This window comes from Myxocyprinus asiaticus, chromosome 1 (genome assembly GCF_019703515.2).
Source record: "Myxocyprinus asiaticus isolate MX2 ecotype Aquarium Trade chromosome 1, UBuf_Myxa_2, whole genome shotgun sequence".
NCBI lineage: Eukaryota > Metazoa > Chordata > Actinopteri > Cypriniformes > Catostomidae > Myxocyprinus > Myxocyprinus asiaticus.
Window position 1 is genome coordinate 32,143,613 of NC_059344.1, and position 18,299 is coordinate 32,161,911.

The following is an 18,299-nucleotide window of genomic DNA, read 5'->3' on the forward strand; positions in this document are numbered from 1 at the left end:
AAGAAAACTGCTGACAAACCATTTGATCACTATGTCGTTCAAGTTATCTCTCACAGATCTTAAAGCTGTCATGACATGCATTTAAAACAAATAATAATTTTAATATGTTCATTGAGGTTCACTTATAATAATATTAGTATTTTTTTATTATTATGTTTATTTTTTGCACACACACACACACACACACACACACACACACACACACACACACACACACACACACACACAAACTCGTGACGTGATGTTGGTCTTTTTTTTCTTTTTTTTTTTGCTGCTGCTGCTGCTGGTAAGATGGTGCCACATGAATATTTCGTTGTACAGGTTATAATGACAATAAAGAAGAATCTGTAACACACTTTACAATAAGGTTCCATTTGTTAACATTAGTTAATGCATTAGGTATCACGAACAAACATTGAACAATATATGTTTTACAGCATTTATTAATCTTTGTTAATGTTAGTTAATAAAAGTACAATTGTTACTAATGTAACTAATGTTAACAAATACAACTGATTTTAGAAATGTATTAGTATATGGTAAAATTAACATTAACTTAGATTAATAAATGCTTAATAAATATTGTTCATTGTTAGTTCATGTTTACTAATGTTGTGAATTAATGTTAACAAATAGAACCTTATTGTAAAGTGTCGGGTCTGTTGAATGCTTGATTCTGATTGGTTGACGGACGTTCTAAGGTATGCAATTATTTTTCAAGTAAACGCACGGCTATGAAGTAGTTCCAGGTCTTGACCGCATAATGGTTAAATATCACTTCGCCAAATTATTTCAGTTATTTCAAAGAGCCGTACAGGCTACCACAGCAAAATAACCAGTTAAAACAAAGACATTGGTTAAAGTACATCGATGAAGAACGTCAAACAATGTTTAAAATATCCTACATTTATTTCAATTTCGGTTAAAAAGAAATAACTCGCACTTACACATGCACGAACACACTGAGACTCGAGTCGCGACCAACAAATAGAGCCACGCCCCCTGACTTGATCAATACAACAATACAACAATTTATATTATCCGAAATAACTTTTAATGTTTCAGTGTATTTCACCATAATCAGCCTCACATAGCAACAAAGGCTTGAGCTGTATCAAAGCAAGATACACTTGATCAATACAGCAGTTTCTATATTATCTGAAATATCTGTGTGAAAAACACACACACTCCCACACCCGTGGACACACATTAAACGCATAACGCACACACTTAAGGCCCAAACATACTTGTGAGAGAAAAACTATGAAAAAGTCGTAATTTTCTGAGTTTCTCTCTTTCGATCCCTCAAATACAAACTCACACACACACGCACAAACGCACTACCTTTTTACTCCAGTAAGTCCTCAAGTAAAGCAGCACAAGCCTCCGTTGCTAGTTCTAACGTGACGTTTTCGAACTAGCAACGAAGGCTTGAGCTGTATTAAAGCAGAATGCTGAATCTGTGGCAGAAGAAAGTAGTTCCTCTCATAGAAGCGTTTCAGGGACGAAAACTAGAAAATGTCTTGACATAAAACCCTGAACAATGTCTTAAGGTGTGGTAACCGTGGTATAAATAGAATAATTGACTCCGGCCGTTGAATTGTTGAAAAATAATGCACACACGATGCACAATCTGCTGCACATTGTGACCTTATTACCACCTCGGGTGTGCATTATTTTTCAACAATTCAATGGGCCGGAGTCAATTATTCCTTACTTAACAAATGGAACCTTATTGTAAAGTGTTACCGAAGAATCTTAATCTTAAGAATCTTAAACGGCCACTGTTATAATTGGCTTTCTGCTGTTGACTGACCTGCTATTTCCTTGCCATCTCACTGCTCATCACTACTGGATGGGGAACTTAAAGTAGTCGTTGATGTGTTGATGTGTTGTTGTGGAGGCAGTCAGATGCAAATGTCTACCACATGTGACATCACAATGTGGAGGAAGTCGAGTCATTTTGGCAGCTTGGTTTGAGTTCTGAAATTTACAGTATCATTTTTTTAATAGAACAATGAACTGTTATATGTTAAAAGATCAAGGAAAAATTAATTCCTCATGTCATGACCCCTTTAAGTGAAAGACTCCAAGCCTATGGCTTGAAAGTATTCATCATGGTTAGGCAGCATTTAGAAACTGGTGGAAACATTTTCAATGTCTGCTAGTATAATTTAGGAGATTAAACAATACAACACAGTTATAAATCACTAATATATCACACAGCTATTTGGGCTGAGCTCCAGCTCCTCATGAATGGAAGCAGAAATGGCAAAGGAAAACATCTGAGGTTGCTTGGCTCCAGTGAGCGTTCACATCTAATGTGTCTTCCAGGAAAATATTGACTAGCTGCGTGGCCGGTAGCCAAAACTTGATGCCAGAGGATTGTCCTGTTTCTTTCAGAAGGTGAATACTGACATGTAGCTTGTTCAGACACCACTAGGTGGCAGCAAGTGCTGACAATTGATGACAGAATAAGTTCTAACCTAGCCCCTTATAGCCCCCCCAAAAGGTCATACAGTCCGATAAATAAAACATAATCATTGTGTTCCAGTTTAAGTTATACAATGCAGTATAAAAACAAATCAAACAAATACCAAACACACAATAATGGGCTTTTTGATTTTATAATGTGGTGGTATTAAGACCACATGGAGACACTTATTTAAGTGGTTATGACACTTTATCCTTGGGGGACTCTATGACAAGCCTGAAATACTGCTTCAATATCACGACAGGATGAGAAAGAGGAACAGGGAGCCATTTTAAGAAGGAATGCCCCCCACTCTGGTTTCACTGAGAGAGATGATGATGATGTAAAAGATGATGAGAGATACAGAGAGGCGAGGGTAGCTTTGAGAAGAATGGTGTTTTTGAACTTTAAAAAAATAGGATTTGACAAAAATAATACAGATTAATGTACTTCATGCACAATGTATTGTGTTTTGTTGCATGAAGCTCATTATAAAGTCATAAGGTCAGACAAGTCATCAATTCACAGGGCATAAAATCTTATTAAGATCTCATTAGTTCATTTATGAAAACAGAATGTTGAGTTTTATTTATGTATTCCTTTTCAAGGATTTTACTTACCCTACTTCAAGAACTAGACCAAAGCAGATTTTGTGCAGTGAGGCCACACTCAGTTCTCATAGAGTGTCTCAAACCCTGGCATCCATGTATTACTCATAATTTTACCCTATCTTCATAAGTTAGCATTGTGTAGATGGATGCTTTTACAGTTAGTCTGTTTGCATGCAAGCATATTATATTTATTTGCGTTATATAATTGTGTGTGAGCGTGTATGCATATGTACTGTATGTATGTTTGGGAATGTTTGGTATAGCAACAGGCATGTTTAGCTGAGCCCAGTGAAAGTAAAACAGATGAGAAAATGTCTGGCTGTGTGTGGATGCCCAGTCTGGTGTGGAGCCAGTCCGTCTGCCAGCCAACTGCCCTCCTGGAGACTCGAGAACATCCGATCCTCCTGTGGAGAGAGAGAGAGTGAGAGCAAAGGTGAGAAAATAGAGAGAGAAAGAGGAAGCGAGCGCTTGCTGGGGGCAGAGTGTATCCTAGCACTTTTTTTTAATTTGCCATCTCTTAAAAAGAAATCCTTAAAAATCTTCATACATAACAATGTACTTTTTTTAAAAAAACGTAGCCTTTAAGCAACACTTTACAATAAGGTGCCACTTGTTCACATTAGTTAATGCATTAGGTATCATGAACTAATCTGAACAATATTACACCATTTATCAATCTTGGTATTATGTTGAAATTAACATTAGCCAAGATTAATACATGTTGTAAAAGTATTGTTCAATGTTAGTTCATGTTAAATAATGTTGTTAACTAATGTTGACAAAGGGAACATTATTGTAAAGTGTTACCAGTCTTACATATTTATGCTCAAAATCAGGGACTAAAAACGAAATGTTTTTCATTTCGGTTCGTTCTGAGCAAAAACTGTACTTTTTCGTTCAGGTTCAGATGTTCCGCAGACCCCCTTCCAAAGGGTTACCTGTTAGAACAAAATAAAAGAATGGTTAATAATGTTCTTTTAAAAGTGACAGTGCTCTGAGCTAAGTGTAGGTGAAACACCTATTGCAGTGTTGCCACATCTCGCAAGAGAAACGAGCAACCTGGTCTGGAAAAACATGCCCAAAATAAGCCACTTGCCTCACCAAAATAAGTGAAAATAAGCAATTTTTTTTCCTGTGTGTTGGATTTATCAACATAGAAATCATAACAAGCAGTTAATTAACAGTTAAGTATAATTTTCTTTACAAAGAGTAAAAACCTATCTGCATCAAATCTGTGTTAATGCATCATATCTAACAATAATTCAGTGAAGACTTGGAAACAACTGAGAAATGTTTTCTAATAACGTTTTCCTTATATTTGGATTAACAGTGCATTTATATGTAGTAATTATACATAGTTCTACAGGTCTTCATTCAGAGAATGCGACATCCACAACAGTGAATTTGGCAAAGAAATGTGTGATGCAGCAGTTTCCTCCAGGATCAAAGCACATAATGTTTCGGGCAACATGAAGTGGTGTAGTTCCAAAAATATACTGTGATAAACCCTTTGGCCTTTAAAAATTATCAGAACAAACTTAACCGGTTATAACCAGTTACCAGCATTTAAAAATAACGTTTTCACTCGGGAACAATTGAAAATCACTTTGTTCCGGTTTTCGGTTACGTTCTGCAAAGAATTTCGTTCGTTTTCAGTTTTTATTTTTGTTCCTTGAACCATTTTTAGTCCCTGCTCAAAATAGTTAAGATAATGCAACATAGCACAACAGGTCATACTGGCACTGTGCAACTCATAAGTCCTTGATTAAACTTTATTGCCTTGTACTGAGTTGAGCTGAGTTGAGCTGAGTTGAGTTGAACTGAATTATCTAACTCTGCGGAAATAAACATGGAGAAATTCACTGCATGTTCACATCCAGAAAATTATGGAAAAGTTCATTCAGTTCATTAATCAAAGTAAGACAGCAAACATTCTGTTATGAACATTAAACTATAAAATTATTATGACAGTTAAAAGAATGTTCTGGATTCAATACAAGTTGAGCTCAATTGACAGTATTTGTGACAATGTTGATTACCACAAAAATGACTTTTTACATGCCCCTCCTTTCTTTAAAAAAGAAGCAAAAATCTGGTTTCAGTGAGGCACTTACAATGGAAGCGAATGGGGGACAATTTTTTAACTTTAAAATGCTCACTGTTTCAAAAGTATAGCCACAAGACATAAACAATATTTGTGTAAACATGATTTTAGTGTGATAAAATCACTTACTAACCTTTTCTGTGCAAAGTTAGAGCCAATTTTACAACTTTGTTGCCATGACGATGTCAACAAACCCTAAAACTAAACTTTTGTTTGAAAACTAAAAATTACTTTAAAAACGAATATACAAACAACTTCACAGCTCAAATAATACACAAGTTTTAACAGAAGATTTAATGTGAGTGCTTCTATAAAATTATAAGATTTACATTTCTGCCTTTAAACCCTCCAAAAATTGTCCCGATTCACTTCTATTGTAAGTGCCTCATTGTAACCCAGATTTTTGCTTCTTCTTTTTTTTAAGAAAAAGAGGGACGAGTCAAAGTAAATTTTTGTGGTAATCAACATTATGCCACAAATGCTGTCGATTGAGCTTAACTTATATTGAACCTGGAACATTCCTTTCACACACACACACACACAGCACTTTGTAGCTATCAGGAATAAAATGAAGAATGGATTGTCTTTATATAGTATGTGGCCTGTCTGAGACAGAGTCTGATAAATGCTGGAGCGGAATAGCAGAATTGTGTCTGGCTCCATGGGGACGATATTGATTTCTCTGCTGCAGAGCTATCAACAGGAAATGCTGAACAGTCTTCAGTAGCTCACTCGTTTATAAAGTACACAGTTTATATTACAAAAAATAAAATAAAACATAAATAATAATAATTTGGTGGCCCTGCAAGCCTGTAAAAAAGCAATACTTCAAAATGATATGATGAAGCAAAGGCAAATATTTTTCTCAGAAGTAAAACAGCCACAAAAGAAACTGCTTCCCTATCAGATTCTTATCCAATGGTAATTTAAAATGCTTTTGAGATTTAAAAGAGGGTAGATAACAATCTGCATATTGAAGGACAGAGAAAGTCATAGAAAAAAAGTGCAAAATGATATATCAAACATGAGAGAGTATAGAAAGACAGAATTTTTTTTAAAGAAGTGAAAGAGTATAGAGAAATGGTTTTGGCAGTGTTTCAGGATCTGGGTCTAGCAGTGTTGTGTCTAAAGGATGTTTAAGGAGAAGGCTGTCCTGAGCCAGGCTTTCAGTCTCACTATAATTGCTACAGTGGCTGACAGACATAGTGCTTAAAGCAACAAAACAGAGACAGGATTTGGTATAAACACCAATAGGTCTACACACCAAGGACACTCACATAAACTTATACATTACAGACATATGCGCATTACATACTTACATACATGGACTTTAAATAATCTAAGAGTTATATTGACTGGTGAGAGATTTAAATGGAGGGAAAAAGGGTAAAAGAGAATAACGACTAAACATTATATTTAGATAATTACCTGATGACAGAATGATCTATGTCGCTGTCTCCTCTTATTTCATCAACCATGCTTCATATTTTGAGACTGCATGGGAATAAAGAGGAGGAAAAGGGGCCATGTGGAAAAAATGAATCAGCTGTGATATGTAATTAAATGTCTTGCCTGATGTCACAATGGCGCCTTGCTGCATTTGTTGGTTTAATGTGCTTAAATTCTCTTCCTAAGGGCCTATTGTCCCATAGAGATTCTATTAAGTTGATCCTTTGAATCATGGATGTCATATTTGCTAACCTACAGAAAAAAAGGAGTTTTAGATCAGTACACAGAAGTCTTAATCTATAGATTTCAATTCAAAAAGCAATACTGGTTTACTGACCTGCACATTGCTGAAAGTCGCTGGCTATTTAACAAGCATGGTGATATGGTAGATTAGCTGAACTTCCCAAAAGTTATTCATTGATTTTTGGTCTATTTTTCCAAATGAACGCACAGTGTTTGTTGTGTATACTGTAAATTAAATCCTGAGTCAGTCAATTGAATGTTTGTGGGTGCTGTGTTGTAAAGTCTGTTAAGTTAAAAATGTATGAATTTTTTTTATTTATTTGAGCGGGCTATTTTTTATTTATTTTTATCTTAAACTCAGAGCACAAGATGGCCAAAGCACCATACATAGGTTAATTATATTAGGCATCTTCAGGATATGCAACTGTTTTCCATAAGCCCTTTCTTATAATGTTAGAATGGTAGACAAAACATTCTTTAGGAATGAAACTTAAAGTTTACATGTATAAAAGTGCAAATACTTTAGATTATTCTTTGCAAGTGCTCAAATGAATCCCAAACTGGTATGTGCTGGTGTGGTTAATTAGAGCAGCATTGGCTGAACCAAAATCACCACACTCAAAAATCCAGTTCACTGTGAGGTCAGCCCACCATGTAGTTAAAAACACCACAGATAGAAACCTCATGCAGAAACACAGCTGAGAGCCCTTCTTCTACAATGTGACAAATGAAATCAGTCAGGGATAAACAACTGCAAACATTCATGCTTCCTCTTATATAGGAGAATAGACCATAAAAGCATATATTATTTGATGGTGATTGCACTGTTTTATTTATGTGGGATGTGGGAAAATGAGGCAAAAATTCATTCTATTCAAAGCCTCCCTAAAAAACATACTAAATGCAAATGGCCACATTCACAAGGGCCTCTTCCAGAATTATTTATTTTTCCGTTTCCCTGCACAGATACAAATGTTCAAAGGTGCCAGTTTTTCTCCTCTGTCTCCACAGTCATAATATGGCGTTCACAGAGCTGAAGAATGTGTCTGGAGCTGGGCGGCCGTGGCAGCATGGCGCAGGGATAATGTCTATGTTGCTTTCTGGGAGTCCTGTTTTAAAAGGGATGAGGTAGGGCCAGGCAGACTGCTGAGTAAGCTAGCTGTTACACGGTCACCCTTTAGAAAAAACAAAGGCACTAAAAGAAAGCTTCTCCAGACCCAAAAGAGCACAGGCGTGCATTGCAACAGTGGAGAGGGAGAGATCTGACACTTAATGTAATGTATGAGCACAATAAAGGAGTTCTTTAAATAATGGAATTGAAAGGTTGTATTCTGTTGAGACTATCAGAGGTTTTTGAGATGGCATAAGGAAGAAATGCTATATTCCACTGGAAAATAAAGTATTTGAGCCTTGAGCAAATGGGAACTTAGAAATTATCTTTATCCAAATGACAACCTCAGAAGCTTGAAAATAGTTTGGTAACACTTCACAATAAGGTTCTACTTGTTAACGTTAGTGAATCCATAAGACATCATGAGCTAAAAATGAACAATAATTCTTTACAGAATGTATTAATCTTAGTTAATGTTAATGAATACAAATACAATTGTACATTGTAAGTTAATATTAGCCAAGATGCATTGACTATTGTTAAAGCAAGTTCTAAAAATGTATACTGGAGGTATATGTTGAAATTAACATGAACTGATATTAATAAATGCTTTAAAAGTACTGTTGATTGTTAGTTTATGTTAACTTATGTAGTAAACTAATGTTTACAAATACAAGCTTAATACCACTGTGTTACCAATATTTTACTGTGGCTTCCTCAGTTTTTGATATGCAATAAAAGGCATTGAAATGTTAATTCATGAAATTTTATTTAATTAATTTAATTAATGAAAAGGTAGCTAAACATCAAATCTGTTTTATCAAAGTTGAGAGATCTAGTGGTAAATTAGTGATCATTTTGATCAACATTGATAATAAAGATGAAATTGATTTTACGGTTAAATTTTAGCTGAGTTGAAATGAAATCATCCAGCAGCAGCAACAAACAGACAACATACCTGTACACAAATATTGATCCTCTGTACACATCATCATATTATTATTGTAGTAATTATAAGACATCTGTTGCTATTTTTCCATATATATACAGTACTGTGCACAAGTTTTAGGCACATAAGATGTTTCACAAAACCATTTGTTTAAGATGGTTATTTATATCTGCTACTTTAGTGTGTCAATAGGAAATATAAATTTTAGACTCCCAAACATTTCTTTTGCATATAAAAAAGATTAGAATAGAAGAACAGGGAGCCCTGCAACAGATGGCATAGCCTCCACAAAGCCCCACACTGAACATCGTGTCTGTCTGAGACAGAAGCAACTGAGACAGCCTAAACAGATAGAAGAACTGTGGCAAATTCACCAAGAAGCTTGGAACATCCTATCTGCCCACAACCAAGAAAAACTGTGTCCAGGTGTACCTAGGAGAATTGGTGCTGTTTTGAAGGCAAAGGTGGCCACGCTGAATATTGATTTAGCTCTTTTTCTGTTTACTGGACTTTGCATGACATTAAGTGATAAATGAAAACTATTTATTTCATTATTTTTTAAGACATCCTCACTATGCAACATTTTTCACAAGTGCCTAAAACTTTGCACAGTACTATATAATTTTTTTTTCCACATTTTATTTAAACATCAGCTTGGTGGATACAATCAATAGTATCCTTTAAGTTTTCATTCGGTGACTACACATTAGCCCTATTTGTTTATTTAAACAAACTATGCATTGTACCAACTGAGTGCACTGACTGTGATGTACATGTAAATGAATACTTGTAAATATGTAAATATACTGTATATGTAAATGTAAAATAATACTACAAACAGCATTTTAAACTGAACATGCACTGAACTAATTACTATAAGAAGTATAATCAGGCGGACCAGTATTTCAAATATGTAATTATCAATAACACTATGATACTTAACCTGTTGGAGATTTTAAAATTATTTATCAAAACCAAGTTCAAAGGAAACTCTCTAGTAAAAATGGCACATTTTAACACACAGAAATCCAAAGTGCGTTTCTTTTGTTTTTATTTCCTCTGTCCATCCATAAAGACATTGCACCATACATAAATAACTTTGCTGTAAAAATGACTCAGTATTTACAAGTATTCCATATAATACGTTTATATAAAACTTTATATTAAATTTAGATAGATTACATTAGGGGTTGTGAGTGTATGTAGTGAGTGTGTGCAGGATGTGGTAAGAGTGAAGTACTGAATGTGTCTGTTTGCATTTGTTTGTGTGTGTACGCTATCTGTGATTGTTGAGCAAAATCTCCAACCAGCACGGACATGATGTAATAAATTGTCTTGAGTAGCACGGTCCCCAGCCCTTGGCAAAACTGATCCTCACACTGTTTGGGTCGTATGGCCCTTCAAGGTGTGCCAAATTGCAGGGGGGTTGAATTTGGCACAACTTCTCATAGTCAAAAACCTTTAAGGAGTAGCCTGGCATGACTCTCCTCACAGTCAAACTCAGGTAGGGGTGATGCTCCAGAGTGGGTGAATTCACAAATATAGGGTGCTGACTACGGTTGTAGGCCCAAACTCCATCTGGCTCTTTGCTGAGGAGGATGCCATGTCCAATCTTGCCACGGGTGCGCTGGACGGAGGTGGAGCGAGGAGAAAGGGGGAGCAGGCCCAAGCACAAGCCTGTACCCTGAGGTAGGTCATAGAAGATGCTAAGCGAGGCATCGTGCACTGGGTACAGACGGCCCACACGCGTACGAAGCTCCCAGTATGCCACGTTACACCAGTGATTCTTTGCCAGGGAGGAGGGAGACATACTGGCATCTGAGGAGAGAGAACACAATGAAAGAAACTTGAATTTCATAAAAGGATACCATAGCACAGAAAACCTCAAATACAGTGGAAAACTTGATTTAAAGGGATAGTTCACCACAAAATGAAAATTCTGTCATCATTTAATGTTGTTCCAAACCAATATGACAGTCTCTCTTCCATGAAACACAAAAGGATCCACGCCTACACTCATTTGTTTTCATTTGAAAACTCTGTTTTCAGTTTCCTAACGCCATTCCTTTCCAAAGTATGCTGTAATTGAGATGGTGCAAAATGCCGCTCTAGGGTGAATGAGAGCCGTAAATGTAGCAAAATCAATGCATTTTCAAGCAAAAACATATTACTGTGGACAAGGCCACAGTCACCATTCACTTTCATTATATGGAGAGAAAAAAGTTGCCATAAAAGTGAATTGAGACTGAGACTCACATACTGCACAGCATCTCCTTTTGTGTTCCATAAATAGAAAGAAAGTCATACAGGTTTGGAACAACATGATGATGACAGAATTTACATTTTAGGCTGAACTATCCCTTTAACAGCTTTTTTTCCCAACCTAAGAAAGTGTATCTGCCTGCAGTATTTAACTGGTAAAAGTTGAGGCTGATATAAAAAAAAAATATTCATTTTCAAGTCAGCACAATAGAATGGGATATGATGTATTAAAGCTTCTCTAAATAGCAATGTAAAAACAGTTTAATGTAGAGTTACATCAGACAGCTCAGAAAGCCACTAGTGTTCCAGTAAGGAGTGTTCCTAAGCATTACCACACTTATTTCTACACATCTTTGCTGTCATGACAAGTAATGTCAATGTTTTGGGCATACTCAGATCAGCTCTCTTATTCTTTTTAATGTTACAGAGAGCACATTCATTCTCGAAATCTCCAATCCTATCAGAAGAGGATTTGAAACTGAAGAAGCAACAACCCCCACTAACAGGCCCAAATCTGTCATCTCTGACTCTAACACCCCCCACTCTTACCCTAGCATTCCTCTCTCCCCGCGCGGGGCTGACTGGGGCCCCCTCTCCCCCTCCGAGGGCCAGCATTCAGCTCTCTGACCACTCAGTGAAGGCCCGCGACCCCCTGACCCCCCAGCCGCCAGCCTATCCAGTCTGATTAACTCAAACACAGACTGATGGCATTATTTTGCTTCACAGGCTCTATTGAGGGAGAGGATCTAAAGCCCAGGGCCTGTGCTCCCATTCTGCTCAATCTCAACCCTTTCTGGCCCAAACAGACTGCAGAGGACACACTGTTAATGAAATAAGTTTAGTTTAAGGAGGGGTACGGAAAATACATCATCGTTATCTCTGATTCTCCGGTCATCGACTTAGTGTGTGGTTCCAAATACATAAAATAAACACAGGCATGGGACTCCAGTGGTTAAATCCATGTTTTCAGAAGCAATATGATAGGTGTGGGTGAGAAACAGATCAATATTTAAGTCCTTTTTTACTATAAATTCTCCTTCCTGCCCAGTAGGTGGCGATATGCACGAAGGATGCAAATCGATAAAACTAAAGAAGAAGAATGTGAAAGTTAAAGTGGGGATTTATAGTAAAATAGGACTTAAATATTGATCTGTTTCTCACCCACACCTATCATATCACTTCTGAAGATATAGATTTAACCACTGGAGTCGTATGGATTACTTTTATGCTGCCTTTATGTGCTTTTGGAGCTTCACATTTTTGGTCACCATTCACTTGCATTATGAGGGCTGACAGAGCTGAAATATTCTTCTAAAAATCTTCATTTGCGTTCAGCAGAAGAAAGAAAGTTATTCACATGAGTAAATGATGAGAGAATTTTAATTTTTGGCTGAACGTTCCTTTTAATTCTGAAAACAGTGGCGAAACTGTTATTTGATAATGACATTGCAGGAAATTTCACCCTCTCCTTGAGTAATTTTCAAAGTTACTTATATGCAGTGTGTTGCGTGCACATTTGTTATTGCCTGCAAACACATTTTTAGTGCTTGTGGCTTAGCCTAAACCAACACCACAAAATGAGAAGGGGAGGAGAGGATGGAGGCTTGTCTGTCCTGCTGTGCCAAATATTAGATCTCCCTCCACATATTAGACCCTTCCACTGAGCCAGCGAGTGGTTGAGGGAGCATAGAGGGGTGATAATGAAAATGCCACAGTGAGGACTGCCAGAGAACTCTAGAACACTTCTTATATTTTCGCAGTTGTAGAACAATAGCACTTCTCAAAATTGCTTGGTTCCAAAAGTAAGCCAACTTTTTGAGTAAATCTAAAGAAATATTCCAAAATAACACTTAAGTTTAATTTTTTAATGAAATAAAGCATGGTCTGGCAGTAGTCAGCACAAATCTTTATCTACAAAATGGTTGGGTGAGTATTGTGATTCGTAAAAGTATTTTTTTTGCAAGTCATTTTGTCGCTTATTCCTCTGCATGATGAATTTGTGGTAAGAGAACTGACTGCATATTGAACCCTATCTAAGATGAAACTAACAGCCCCTGTCAGGATGAGAAAGCAATATTATCTCTGTCACAACACTTAAGAGACACAGAGACAAATATCCATTCATACCATTCCTTTAGAATCTAAAGTTCTAAAAGTTCCTCTAAAGTTTAGATAGAGAGACACAAATCACACATTACATTAAATCAGCCGAAATTAACGAGACCTTAAAAATACTTGAATATGAGTTCCTTCAAAAACAGGAGCAAACATTTTTCCTTTGTCAACATCTGTAAAGAATCTCTGCATAGACAGGCAGGATTTCATTAGTTAAATTGTGTGTTGGCCTGCACTCTGTCAGGAAGAGGGGAAGCCACAGCGAGGCCTGTAATTTAAACCTTATTTTAAAATGCGACTGCCTGGCTGTGCCAGAGCCTGCATTGCAAAACTCAGCAGGAAGCGACAACATGAAAATAATGGAGGCAAGAACGTATTTGACACACCAAAAGAGGATCTTGTTCCTCGTCTTCAGACCTCTAAATGCTGTTAATCACTACTGTGTTGGGAGACATAGCAGATAAGAGAGTAGGAGGCCCGAGTCCCCCAGTCAGCATTCTGACAAAACTGCCCATTGTTGCTCATAATCTAATTTACAGCGAGTTTTGCCTTGGTGCTTAAAAGTGGGTGAATGATGTCAAAGATTTTTTTAAATATATATCTCCATACAACATTTCTAGATAACTACTGCACTATATTCAAACAGTCAAAAAGAAAACAGTGAACATGAATGCTAATGAATCTTCAGAAGAAAATAGAATCCATGACTTCAGCACAGCAAAAAAATAAAAAATAAAAATGCTATAAAAATAGAAGATGAAAAAGACAGAGAGAGAGAGAGAGAGAGAGAGAGAGAGAGAGAGAGAGAGAGAGAGAGAGAGAGAGAGAGAGAAAGTAACATGCTGTTTATTAATGAGGGAGAGATTTTTAATTTTATGGAAACCAGTTGCAATAAAAGTGAATAGCGACTGAGACTAACATAGCCTCCATGAAAGAAAGTTGTACATGTTTGGAACAACATAGTGTCAGTAAATTATGACAGACTTTTCATTTTTGGGTGAACTATCCCATTAAGTACAACATTCAATATATGGGCCAGTAATTGTTGTCAGAAGACATTTGATATTCATGGACAAACTGAGCAGTCAGTCTCAGTAGTTACTGAAAGCAATATTCCACTTTTAATGCACTAATTTGCTGAAGATTTGCACACTCACTTGAACAGTCCTGTAGCATGACACTGAGTGACTGTGTGGCTTCAGTTTCTATGTAAGGCAGCATCGGAAGGAAAGAGTCTGCAAGAAAGAGAGGGATTAAAAATTAAATCTTTTTTCCATTCAGCTGCAATTGAAGAGCATGACATGACAAAAAAAATGCTTCAGACTAAGAGGGATTAAGATGTCAGGATTAAACAGTGATTAAACTCAGGGATTAAACATTATTCTTCACATCAAGGCAGGTTGATTTATTAGGAGCAGTACAAATCAACTGATGCTTACTTAAACTGAAGAAAACTGTATTACTTACTCAATGGCTTGTGTTCAGATAAGGGAGAAAGATGGGCGTAGGGAGGAGGTGGCGTGTCTGAAAATATGGAGACTTGGGTCAGAACTTTCTTTTGAATGAGCATCCCTCTAAAACTGAACACATCTCTGATTGTTCATGCCAATATGACCATTTAAACCAGACACACAACTAAAGATCTAATACTGAGACAGTTTCTCTGGCATTTTTACAGCTCCCAGTGTGGTACGGAAATTATAGATAAAAAAGAGCATCAAAAAGACAATAGATGTGTAGTCATTTGAAATCCAATCGAAATTGTCCTGTCCTGAATCACATGATTGCACTGCACATTTTGCTGAAACTGTGAATGACAACTTTATGGAAAAGTCTATGGCACTTGCTTTATGCTTTAAACTAGTAAGACTAATGGACTGATGTGGACTGATGTGTCCTAAAGATAAAAGTGTGGGGTAAAAGACTACATTTAAAAGAAATTTCCTTTTGTAGTAATGAGAGAGTTCTTGAAGGACTACAGAGAAATTCATGATGAAAAAAGCTACATTAGTTAGTGAAATGAAAACTTTTCACATTTCTTTAGCTTTATGGTTGTGCCCTCACTAAACCGGGCATCTCCTCTGTTCATCTGATTTAAGCTACCTCCCAGTGGATAAAATGTTTACAATCAGCAGAAAACAACAGCCTTCTATTCTTTTTGGAAAGATCAGTTCTGTTCGTAAGCTGGAACTGTTCATATGAACACAATGTCAGGGTAGTGTTTTTGTGAATAGGGAGGGAGCTAAGAAATTGAGAATCCCAGTGGGATACTTGTTGGGAATTCCACTTCCTGAACAGGAGTATCACTGTCCAGCTCCCCTCTCTATCATTAAGTCAATTCACCCACACTTCAAGTAAAATCACAGTTATACTAGTACAAAGGGATTCATTTTGTTGCAACTAAGAAAGGATTTTGTTCTTAGAGCACTTCAGTTACATGGCAAATAATAAAAAAGACAAGAAAAAATAAGAAAAACGTGTTAAAGAAAAGCTTTGTCCTTAACTGTCACTGTAAATGAAGACAGTAATTGCATATGTTAAACTTGGTTAAACTTAGGGGCTGTTCACCCCAAACGTGTTTTTTAAATGAATGTAAACATATGCTAAACAGAAGTCTTTGTTGTGCGGGTCTAGCTGTTTTTCAGTGTCTCGCGCAGGAGCACCACGTTTTTAATAGGCAGTATCAAGTTAAAATGACTTTTTAAAAAAGTGTCTCGAGACACCTGCGATCTGTTCTATGTCCAGTCTTTTTTGTAATGCAAAAACGCGTTCAATCTGAATGGCACGTTCACACCGACTGCGTTTTTTAATTGATTTTCTATGTAAACATACACTAGGCGGACGTCTTTGTTGCGTCGCGGCTCGCTGTTTTTCAGTGTCTCGCGCAAGAGCACCGCGTTTTTAAAAGACAGTGTCAAGTTAAAATTACTTTTTAAAAAGCGTCTCTTGACACCTGCGTTCAGTTCTATGCGTTGCGCTGCGTCTAGTCTCTGATTAACGCAAAAACGCGTTCATTTTGGACGGCACCTTATACGAATTTCTTGTGTCTTCTCGGATCAGCAGTAAACTCCCAAGTCATCGTGGCCTTGCCCTTGACAGAAAACGCCCGGAAGTTTCCCTTACCATCCTTAACTGGTCCACAGATGCGACTGTAGTGATAGGGGTTGCAGCAGCTGAGAGTCTGACTGTCCTCTGCTCTGAAGCTCTGACAGTGACAGAGCGGTTTGAGGAGAGAGGAGAGCCGCAGGTCGGGCCAGCGGAACAGCCTACACAGCAGGTAATGTGGAGACACCAGCTGACCTCCAACCCGCACCTCAGTCTGTGATGTCAGAACACATCCACTCGGCATCCCACCTTGAGACTCCACTGCCTCCAGTAAAACATCCAGAGATTTCTCTTTCAACCTTTTCAGAAACGCATAAGTGCACTTCTTCAGTTCTTGCTCGGTCACGGGACCACTTTCCCGTTCCCCGGCACTCAAACGGCAAACGGCGCAGTTGTTGTGGTTTCTATGTTCCACATGACACGTACGTCTGTTACCTCCAGTGAAGTCTTTAAATAAACAGCATGTCACCGTCCTGCCCTCGCTCCCCTCTCTCAGGGGGCTTCCACGCCGCTCATGGTCAACAAGGACCCCCGGTTCCCCACTTTCCTCTACAAGTCTGCTGCAAGAGGCCCCAGTGTTTCCCGGCGCGTATTCCGTTCTGGGGATTTTCTCCGGGTTGCTGTCACTCCAGTCGTCCAGACCTCCATCGCCCCACTCTTTACCTGCAGTGATCAAACGGCTTCTCCAGAGTCGCCGAACCAGACCCGTGCGTCTCGTCCTGAACATACGACAGTTTAAGCAGTTTTCATCCGTTTTCCCTATGTTTGGTCAGACCCGCGGAGACTCCGAACCCTCCTGCGCTCTCTGTCCGACATCAATGATCTGTGCTTACATGCACAGAGGCGCAGAGCCTGAGCAAAGCCCAACATTAGACTCCAGTGCTACAATAGATCAACACTGATGACTGCAATGGCAATAATGCACTATGAATCAAGTCCGCAAACATTCCCCGTCCGCATGCCAAACTTTAATCGGCTTACTGTTGAACAACGCGAAATACGCAATATTCAGAAAGAAAAAAGCTTCACGCATGTGGTCTCCGAAACAGACGTTTTGTGCAGCTCAACTCGTTTTTTCCTCTCAAACAAACATTCTGCAGCAGTTTAATGACGCTGAGCACATGAATGGATCGCAGTATAATCCTAGTATTCACATTCCACAGGCTTCTCGCGGGAAAAAAAATGATGTGTTGCGACGGAAAAGTGGTCATTCCAAGTGGACAGACGGACGTGGGATGTCTTGAGGTTTCCGCTGCTTTCGTTCCGTGTTTCGGGCGAGATTAATGGGATTCTTCGATGGTTTCTTTCACCGTTTCACTCTCTTTCTTCTTCTGATAGCTCTCTCTCTCTCTCTCTCTCTCTCTCTCTCTCTCTCTCTCTCTCTCTCTCTCTCTCACACACACACACACACACACACACACGGGGCCCCTGAGGAGAGCAGTGGAGCCATTGGTTGATTCCCATCATGTGCTAGTCTAGACACTTTGGCGGCTGCGAGCCGCGCTGATTGTTGCGCAAACACAGTATCAAGTTTCTGAACTCTTAAAGGAGCAACATGTACCTCTATGTATGCTATGCCAACGACAGGAAACCAGTAGTGTAGTCTAGGCCATACGCAAGCATACGCCTTATGCCCACCTATCTTTCAATCGATTTTGCGTATGACCACCTAAAATGAGTTATGATATGTCTGGCCGCCAGAACAGCGAGGAGGCGAGGAGGCTTTTGACCCATAACTTTTAATTATGGGTGCCGCAGCACTGTTGATGCCGCAGCACTGTTGACTGAATTGTGTTTATTATTAATAATAGTGTACAGAGATTCTCTCGCACACGTAGCAGCAGGAGGTGGAAGCGCCAACACACTCTCACAGTGAA

At 38.2% G+C, this 18,299-nt stretch overlaps 1 protein-coding gene across 2 annotated transcripts; it reads right to left on the minus strand.

Moving 5' to 3' along the window:
* Nucleotides 1-8,789: 8,789 nt before the first annotated feature.
* On the minus strand, nt 8,790-17,789 carry LOC127445313 (mothers against decapentaplegic homolog 6-like). 2 transcript variants are annotated; one of them, XM_051705309.1, is made up of 4 exons: nt 16,441-17,788; nt 14,785-14,841; nt 14,475-14,552; nt 8,792-10,758 (listed from the first exon to the last, which is right to left on the minus strand). In XM_051705309.1, exons 1-4 carry the CDS (start codon nt 17,147-17,149, stop codon nt 10,217-10,219), a joined length of 1,386 nt encoding a protein of 461 aa, XP_051561269.1. In that variant the 5' UTR covers nt 17,150-17,788; the 3' UTR covers nt 8,792-10,216. The 2 variants fall into 2 exon arrangements, with proteins under 2 accessions (XP_051561277.1, XP_051561269.1); XM_051705317.1 differs by lacking the exon at nt 14,785-14,841 and having other exon boundaries at nt 8,790-10,758; nt 16,441-17,789.
* Nucleotides 17,790-18,299: the final 510 nt, after the last annotated feature.